We start from the raw sequence: 9798 nt of genomic DNA on the forward strand, positions 1-9798 counted from the left end.
ATTAACTTTTGTAGAGAGAACCATCTTTTAGAAGATAAAGAATACAAAAAAGAGTGTCCAACCTTAGATATAGAAATACCTGTTCCATAACCAATCTACACTTGTTTTGGCCCTGTTTATTCAGATGATGCAATCAAGTTAAAGGGAGACGAGGTTACATAATGAGATGCACCTGTATCTGGATATCAAGCTGGGTCAGAGACAGTAGATGGTACAACAAGAAATACAGCAGGATTGTGAAAGATATTTGTAGGTGGAGGAGGAGTTGATGCAATAGAATTTACTTGTGATGAAGTGGAAGCAGTCGATGAAAGAGAGTTATAGTTGTTCATTCGTCTTGATTTTGTGATGGTGGAGGAATCTGTTGGTCAAATCTATAAAAACAATGCTAAGCAATATGTCCAAATCTCCCACAAACTTGGCATTGAGGTCTTGGTTGTTGATAAAAAGACTTGCCACCTCTAAAAGTCCGACCTCCACTTCTTCCCCTTCCTCTCATCGGACTATCTCTTATAGTATTTGGCATAGAAGGAAAAGAACTTTGAGTAAAATTAGCTTTTATAAGAACATTATCTGGCTTTCTGAACTTATTCATCATGTCATCATGTGTCAATACCAGAGTTTGTACTTCACACAGATTAAAAGACTTTGATAATTTTCATTTAAACCCTAAAGAATAACTTCTACATGTTCTTCTGTCGAAAGAGGGTAACCTAAGGCTGCCAAAGAATCAGAAAGATTTTTAATTTTTGAGATATAATCTTGAGCAGACATATCACGTTTCTTGACTAATTTGAGTTGTGCTTTGAGTTATTTGACCCTATACTTGATGGATTTCTCGAAATATTCTTCAATCGTTCCCCAAATTTCTTGAGCAAAGATGCACCCAACCATTTTACTCTTGAAACCAGAAACCATAGAGACGAGCATCTATGAGCCGAGATTATAGTCTTCCTGCCTCCATTGTTTGAATTGTTGAGATTCAATCCCAACTTGCTGATTTGCCGTGGAATCAAATTGAGAAGGAATTCGTGTTGGATGGAGATGATCTTCAAGATCTTGTCTTCAAATTGCAAAAAGAGCTTGTTGTTGCCAAGTCTTGTGATTATTATCACCAAGTTTGTCACTGATTGGGTAAAAAGGTTTCTGATTGAAGAAATTTAGGAAAAAATCGTTGATAACAGAAGAAAATGGAAGAGTGTTGTTGGAATTAGAATTAGCAGAATTTTTATTAGAGCATGGATCAAACACTTGAAGCTCGTGATATCGTGAAAGGATTCTTGCAGCAGTAGCTTTGATAGCAGAAAAGTAAAAAGAAGAAAGGGAAATAGAAAACTAAAAAATAGCAACATTGAATTGAGTTCAGAAAAACAATAAGTCACTAAAAAAATTTAAATAGAATTTTACTTCTCTACTTATATAGCACACTTAAACCAAGACTAGTTCTCTATAATTGTCATAACTAATCACCCTGATTTTTTATTATCTCGATTCTTTATAACCAAAGAGTTACACTCCTGGACAAATTCAACTTTATTTACCTAAATACATGTTTTCGAGTTGCATACAAAATTGGAATACAAATTGAAGTATTCTTTTTGAATCTAACACCTAGATCGGGTGATTGTATATGGTTAAAACAGTGCTCAACAGTGATAGGGGACTTGGTGATTGGTGATTCTAATAGGCTTCTCTCCACTTAATACAAATCCTGAACTTGAGGGAATAAAGAAAAGAAAGAAAAGAAAAGAAAGTCATTATGGAAGAGAACTGGCAGTAGTTTCTATGGAACTTGAGAATTGGGAAAGCACAACAGGAGCTTCTACATGCATCTTCATTTGATTAAACTTAAGTGCTAAAATGGGTTTTGATAACATCACATAAGTGCTGAAACTCTCATGATTTTCAGCTACGTCACTATTATGTTGTTCTCTCTCATCATTTGTTGAAGTTGAAGGGATTGCCCCCGAAACCTTCAATGGCTGCACTGCTTGCACCCTATGTCAAATCAACACACGTAATTTATGAGTTTATTTTCATGAATTAATAATTCTAAATAATCTTCATTACATGTTATGGTGATTCAATGGTTGGATCTATAAATTTTACATCTTATAAAAAGTTACAGGTAGTGTAATTTTGTTTAAATTGTTCCTAGTATCATTGAGATTAAGTGACTAACTATGCTGTGACAATGGATATGAACATAATTTCAGTATGACCGAATGTGAAAAATATGATGGAATCTTATCTCAAGTGATTTAGACAAATAGGAAGAAGATTGATAGAGCATTCACTTAGAAATATGGGGTCAAAGGAGAAGATCCAAAGAATTCAAGTGAATAAATATTAATGAACTTTTGAGGTTTGAGAAAAAACCTGCATTCAATCCGGCAAGAGTACTTAAGGAGATTAGGATTATACTCTGTACCACCACTGCAATTTTAGAACAAAAAGTGATTATCATTGCTTCTGACTTCTGACAAACTCAAATCTATGTATTTCAAGCTTGCTTACCTGAAACTTGGAAGCGACATTTTAATTGGAGGCCCCATCCAGCTATTGGTGCCTATGAAAGCCACCGAAATTTAAAATATTTTGTACATCAATCAATATCTTATTCATAAACTAATCACAAATTAAGGGGAAATTTAAAAGAACAAGACATAGTGAACAAAGCAACTCCTCAGCCACATTTCTTTATAGTTGAGACCGCATTTATGATAATGGGGGTGTACTATTTATCAGAAACTCGTTTAAAGATAATGATGATCAAATAAAACCAAACAACATCGTGAGAAGCATCTTAATCACAGCATCAATTATTTTAGAATGAAAATGAAGGAGTTAAATTCCAAAGCCACGTGCACAAAAATATTTTTCGATATCTCAATTGCACAACTTACGTGTCTAAGATTGGCAAAAGTATATATTAGTCTCTAAAGAACTATCGTGGTGCACTGTTGCCAATTTTAGAGATATAATTGATGCAATTGAGATGCCATTGAGATCTCAAAAACTATTTTAATGCACGCACCCAATTTCAGAGACCAGTTTAAAACTTACAAGCGCATAAATTATGAAAAAATGTACCTCCCACATATATAACATAATGTAGGAAGCTCAGGGCTAGTGGAACCAAATGAGCAACCAAATCCACTCACCATCAGCACTTGTGAGACTAATGTTACAAGCATCTGCTGCCTCAAGACATTTGATTTTGATTACTTCAACATTTAGACCTTGATCCCTCTGATTATTGCATGAGATAGAACCAATTCCAATCATGTTCAAGAATCCACTGCTTCTGTCACTAGGTTCTCCTGATATTGCTCTAATTGTCTGTTTCAACAATAAACAAAATCATATATCCTTGGCCCAATTTGGTTTATAAGTACTCAAGTAAAACAATTAGATTTTTAAAAATTTTGTGAAGCACTTATAGCTATCTAAGGAAAAAAAGAGTTATCAAGTATTTTAATTGTAATTTTTTAAAACCCATAAATCCAGTATTCAATTTTTTCAAAAACTTATTTGATATTTTTTTTATTTCGAAGACTTATAAGTTTATGAATAAAATTTTCTCATAAACTGGATAGTTTTTCCCCTTAAAATCTACTCGCAAGTTTTTTCAGATTTACTTGTGTTATTACTTATTACTCTTTATTTTTCTTTTTTAATTGTAATTTATAAGATTAACAAACTAGATTTTTTTTGGGCCTAATAAATGGGCCAAAAACCGAAATAATGTTCGGGTTATAACATCTTTCCTTCATTAAACAAAACACATAAAAAAAAGGTAAGCACTTCTTAGAAGATAAAAAATTTCTCTTACCAAAAAAAAATGATAAAAAAATTCTACCTTGGAAAACTTGGCAATCTGACTTGGAAGACCCACTTCCTGTAAGAGAATGCCCAATTGATACTATAATTAAGCACAAATCCAAGACAAGAAAAAAAAATTTGAAGCACAAATCCTGACCAAAAATATCAAGATTAATTTTTACAACTATTTTGTAGTTGTCTTCTGTTAGTCTGTTACCTTTCGTCCATGATAACAAGCATCATTACTGTTCACGTACACCCTCGTGGCCCATCTGTTAAGGTAAAAGAAAGAAAAAGAAAAAGAAAAAGAAAATTACTGCTATGTATGTTACTATAACTAAACCTAATTAATTATTCTCAAACAAATACAATCATAATTCATTAGATAGTAAAATTGAATAATAAAACAATAAATAATGCTAAGTAACTATCTTTTTTTAACTAATATCAGTCAATTTTTTTAAAATTATTTTATTTATTTTAAATTTTATATCCTAAATTATAAATTTTAAATTCTAAATTACAAATATAAATATTAAAACTGACTAATATTAACTAATTAAAAATTAATTTTTTATATTTTTTAAAATTAATAAGATGTCTAGTATAATTAAGGCTCTGTTTGAAAAAGTTTTAAAAATAATTTTTTTGAACTTTTGATTTACGAAAAATAGTAGTATTATTTATTAATGTTTGGAGCAACTTTTAAAATTAAACTGTAGCTTTCTAAGAAACTATTTAAGATCTTATAGAAAAGTTAAAAAAACGATTTCTCTTATAATACTACTACTTTTTATCATATTTCTATAAAATAAACACTTTTAAAACTAAAAATATAAATACAAAATAATTTATTTATAAGCTACTTTTAATATAATCATTTATTGTTTAAGCTATTTTTTTAAAAAAAATTTAATTAAATTATTTACCCAAACCAAACCTAAGTCGTTTTTTTTTTGTTGAGTGAACAATTCAGTTTTTAGTCTTTATTTATCCCTTAATTAGTTCCAAAATTTATAAATGATCTAGATTATTTTCTAAATTTACAAAGAGCATATGTTAGTCCTTATTATTTCATACTTTTACAGGTTAGAAACAAAAATTGATCTATCTGACAGTTTGTAAATTTAAAAGCTAAGAATCTAATAAAGAAAAATCAGAAATTAAAATAAATATATATGGAGCAATTTAGGATTTTGTAACTTTATTTTCACTACTTGAGGTGTGTGATGCATTCATACCACTAAGATGAATGTAGGTCCTTCAGTTCCCGAGGAGCTGTATTAGCTCAGCCACCACCACGTCAATGTTGCAATGACAAGTGACAACCATGCATGATTACATGCTGATTGGTGAAGCAATGAGGTTTCAATTTTATAATATTTCATTTCTTATCCCACTATTGCTGTTGGCTCTAGCCTTATCAAGAACATCAAGCCAATCCAATTCTGATTGTGAAACTACCACAACATTCGTTACTTTGAAGCAACACCCTATTTACCTTCTCCACTTTTCATGAAATAATAATATATTTGAGATTTAGCTCTGTGCCTTCAGAATACATATTAATGTATGTTATTAATTACGAAAATTTACATAAAAAAGACACGGATTAGCTAAATCTTAATAATTATTAGGATTTAGTTCTTTTGTATTTTATAATATTTAAAAAAAAGGATAACTGAGAGGCAGAAATTATTAAGAGACAAAAATTAAAAGTTAAAAACTAAATTAAATTTATATATTATATTTGGTGAAAAGTATACATAATATGTCTCAGTAATTTATTTGATTTAGAGAGAGTAGATGCAGCAGTGAGGTGAAAAATTAAGAGTAAAAAGAGGTAAGTTGGAGAGGTGATGATGGTAAAAAGAGTAAAATAAAAATTTAAAAAGTTAGATGATGATATTTTTAAAAATAAATATTATTAAAATTTTAATATGTCTTTTTAGAAATTTCAATTGGTTCTGTTTCTACTTTTTGGATGTATAACTAAAATTTTGTATTTCAAAATTGAAATTTTAATCTCATCTGATCATTAAATATAATACTGAGTCTAAATTCGAATATCTAGAAAAAATACAAATAGAAAAAGTACAAAATATTTAAGTTTTTAATATATTTATTTTATATTTATTAAAAAATTAAAATATTCTACTAATAAAAATATTTTTATGTGTCCTAATAGTACATGTTAGTTAAACCCTAATTATTATTCATAACATGAGTCACTCTAATTGAAAAAAAAAATTATTAATTCAATATATTTAAGATTTTTATATATTTAATCTAATGTTTATAATACAATACTTGTCATTGAAGTGGCAATAGAAAGAGTTGGAACATACGCACAAGATGTTGGGCGGTTCCAGACAAGTCCTGCAATCACCACTAGCTGCTATACATATAATAACAAAGATCTAGCGTTAACAATACATTGAATTAGTCAAGTGAACAATAATAGCTGATGTCTTTTTCTTTCTAATTGGGTTGTAGGTTGGTTGCATTGCTTAAAAAATGTTAAATAACCATGTGTAGAAACAAAACCATTCTAAGGCCAATTTTCATATACCACTTTTGTATAAGTTGTCTGCATTGATTTTTGTCTGTAACTTTCACTAAACATGTGGGTACTAAGAAACTCAAATTAAAAGTGCATCTTCTGAAGGCTAATTGTTTAATTTTACTGCTTAATATTATGTACCCAAAGAATAAGATATTAAATCAATCATTATATATATATAGTTTAACTCATTTTTAATTTGTATATATTTTAATATATATTTTATATTGGTAATTAATTGATTTAGTAATCTCAATTTTTTATGTATATATAACATGATTGTATTTTATAAATACTACCTTTTTTTAGGGGGAAAAACTCACTAATGTGAATTTCATTAAGTTAAATCTTGGATGGTGAATTTTATTCAATTCAAACTGTAAACGAGTTACTTTTAATAAAGCTTTTTTTATTATAATAAAAGATAAAAAGGAATCCAAGATAATTATAAAAAAGCTAATAAAACATGGAATTACTTAGATAAAGATATCAAAAATATCTTTTTTTTAAGATATTTTTTAAAAATTAAAATTTATCATATAATTAATTAAACTGTGTTATTTTTTATTAAAATTAGATCGGATAAATCAATTTATCCAAAAAATTAATAAATTTAATTTTAAACCGTTATAAATTAATATTTTTTATGAAAAATACTATAATATATCTATTATAAAAAATAACTAAAATATTCCTATTATATAAAAATTCTAAATCCTAACCCAATGACAACAGACAAGAAAACTTCTAAATCCTAACCCAATGACAACAGACAAAGAAAAATGTTAGAATTTAGAATTTTTAAAATTAATATATATAATAAGAGTATTTTAGTCATTTTCTATAATAGGGGTACTGTAGTTATTTTTTATAAAAAATAATATTAATTCAGACCGTTTCAAAATTTGATTCACCACTTTTTTGTCAAATTAATTTGTCTGACCTAATTTTAACAAAAATAATACGATTTAATCAATTATATGTGATAAATTTCAATTATAAAAAAAATATCTTAAAAAAAAACGTTTTACACGTCTCTATCGGAGTACCCGCATTAAATATATGAAAAACGGTAACGCTACATTATCCAAATTACGTTGTCTTATTTAATATTCATTAATTGTCGACAATTAATGAATGCTAAACAAAATAAATTCGGGTTGTTTTTGGCTGATTTATTTTTGTTACCAAAGATTTCCGGCCAACGAATTAAACTGCTAGCTAAAAACATTGGTCAATATAAACTAAAATTACTACTACTCTTGAACTAAAATAAAAAGATAAAAGAGCAGTCACCAAAAAAAAAAAAAGATAAAAGAGCAAGAATGAAAAGAGAACCGTACCTCGTCAAAGACACCGGCGGGACTGTCCTCATAGCTGGCTAGAAAGAAGCCGCCCAAAGTGTATCTGTATCAAGTAATAATCAATGCAACCTCTGTTTTATTTCAAAGTTTTAACATAATTTACAAGTCCTATCAAAATTCAAAAGATTTTAGAATGATTTTACAAAAAAGAATTGCTGCATTTATAATCTAAAGAGAGGAGATTACAATATTGGACCTACCCAAACGCTTCAACCAATTTGAATTCTTTCGGAATGTATCTTCTAGCTTTCTCTGCCTTCACAAGATGGAGTTGATACAAGGCACTGATAAACAAAGAAACAGAACAGTTAATGACAGAAACAATTCCCGTTTCCCACAAATTAAACTTGAACATACATAAACAACACTTAGAGAAAGATTCATTGTTACAATTTTGCAGACTTAATTAATTACCTTCCTCTAAATACCCATGGAGGCTTACCATACCCAGATGAAGAAGATGATTTTGCTTCTACAGCTTCCATAAACTCTGAATAAAAACAGAATGCGCATATATTATATATGAATAATAATGCATGTAATTAGAGAGCAAGAAGAACTTAATTATTACCTTTAAAGAATGGAGGAAAGGGAAGTTGAAGAGAAAGAAGAAGAAGTGGGAAAAGGTGTAAGGGGAAAGGTACGAAGTGAAAGTGTGTGGATAGAGAGAGACCAACAACACTACTTTATCCAATTCCAACTAAACAAGGCCGTAACTCATTGGCGCCAACAGAATTTCACAATACAGGACAAGTGTTTAGATATGCTTCCAACCTTCCATGTTCAAATTATATTTAACTGTCTTAAATATTAAGGGTAAAATATATATATTTTTTAAAATGGCTAAAAATTTTTAAAATATCGTTAAGTTTTATTTTTGTTTTAATTTTATTCTAAAATTTTTTTATTTATATAAAATATATTTTTGGTAGTTAATTTTTAAAAAAATTTAGTCTCAATTTAATAATAATTTTATAAAAATAATTTTTAATATAAGTAAATTAGATATAATTATCATGTATTATTATTATATTAGTTCTATATTTTTTAAAAATTTAATTATTAGGAATATATTTGATGCAAAATTTTAAAAATTTTATCATACATGTAAAATTGAATCATTAAGGTAGTGTTTAGTAGAGAGATAGTGACTAAAAGACTGAGACCAAAAGACAAAGATTAAGAGACAGAGACTAAAATAAATCTCAATATTTTGTTTGGTGTAAAATGAGAGACAAAAATTAAAACAAGAATAAAGCTTTAATTTAATTTGCACAAAGGACAAAATTAAAATTAATTAATTGAAATGAGAGTATTTTAGGTATAAAATGTTATTAAAGTTTTAGTCTCTAGTTCTAAAAATTTCAGTCATCTATGTCCCATACCTATTTTTTGAAAATACTGAAATACTGAAATTTTAGAGATAAAGACAGAAATTTTAATATCAGTCTCTGAATCAACAAACATAATACTGAATCTCAATTTTTCTGTCACTTTTTTAGTACCTCAAAATAAACGTTACCTAAGGACACAATCATATATTTATATAAAGAAATAAAATTTTAAGAATGGATCGAGGAAGCTGTAATTTTCATGTGGATTCGATCATAAAGCATGTGGATTAAGAAACCCACAGTATATGGTATTTGTGTGAGCAAGTTGCAAAAGCATCCAACCTCAATTGTCTTTTATTTATTCACGATAAGTAAAATAATAATATATGCAATTAATAATTAATATCCATATAAGATATAAAAACATTATTGAAGCTTCAATTTGCAAGCAACCCCAAGATCGTATTTCGGCCTTCAATCCAATGAACCCTGTCATATGCAAACTAGATAGCTATCAACTACATCCATGCATTCTGTTTCTTAAGATAGATATTTTTAATGGGTGTTAATAATTGACCAATAGAACATAATGTTGTGTATTGTTTATGTTAGATGATGTAAATAGATACATTATTTGGAGTTAGTTGCATACTTGATATGATGCATCGGTGAGGATAGTTTTCTTTTGAAAAAAAAAAAACCCTTATGTATC

General features: G+C 28.2%; 1 protein-coding gene across 2 annotated transcripts; it reads right to left on the minus strand.

The window, feature by feature from the left end:
- Window positions 1–1425: 1425 nt before the first annotated feature.
- LOC130941368 (protein NEOXANTHIN-DEFICIENT 1) lies at window positions 1426–8512 on the minus strand. 2 transcript variants are annotated; one of them, XM_057869847.1, is made up of 11 exons: window positions 8324–8438; window positions 8167–8242; window positions 7953–8036; window positions 7732–7795; window positions 6174–6223; window positions 4043–4097; window positions 3863–3901; window positions 3165–3342; window positions 2518–2569; window positions 2380–2436; window positions 1426–1998 (listed from the first exon to the last, which is right to left on the minus strand). In XM_057869847.1, exons 2-11 carry the CDS (start codon window positions 8235–8237, stop codon window positions 1758–1760), a joined length of 891 nt encoding a protein of 296 aa, XP_057725830.1. In that variant the 5' UTR covers window positions 8238–8242; window positions 8324–8438; the 3' UTR covers window positions 1426–1757. The 2 variants fall into 2 exon arrangements, with proteins under 2 accessions (XP_057725830.1, XP_057725829.1); XM_057869846.1 differs by having other exon boundaries at window positions 1431–1998; window positions 6174–6220; window positions 8324–8512.
- Between the last annotated feature and the right edge of the window lie 1286 nt (window positions 8513–9798).

The sequence above is a fragment of the Arachis stenosperma genome, chromosome 7, assembly GCF_014773155.1.
Source record: "Arachis stenosperma cultivar V10309 chromosome 7, arast.V10309.gnm1.PFL2, whole genome shotgun sequence".
Taxonomy (NCBI): domain Eukaryota; kingdom Viridiplantae; phylum Streptophyta; class Magnoliopsida; order Fabales; family Fabaceae; genus Arachis; species Arachis stenosperma.

Coding starts and splice junctions, on each gene's coding strand:
- LOC130941368 (XM_057869847.1), bottom strand. CDS start 8,237: ATGGAAGCTGTAGAAGCAAAATCATCTTCTTCATCTGGGTATGGTAAG. Junction 3,902..4,042: donor CTTGTTATCATGGACGAAAG/GTAACAGACTAA, acceptor ATTCTCTTACAG/GAAGTGGGTCTTCCAAGTCA. Junction 2,570..3,164: donor TAGTCTCACAAGTGCTGATG/GTGAGTGGATTT, acceptor TGGCTTTCATAG/GCACCAATAGCTGGATGGGG.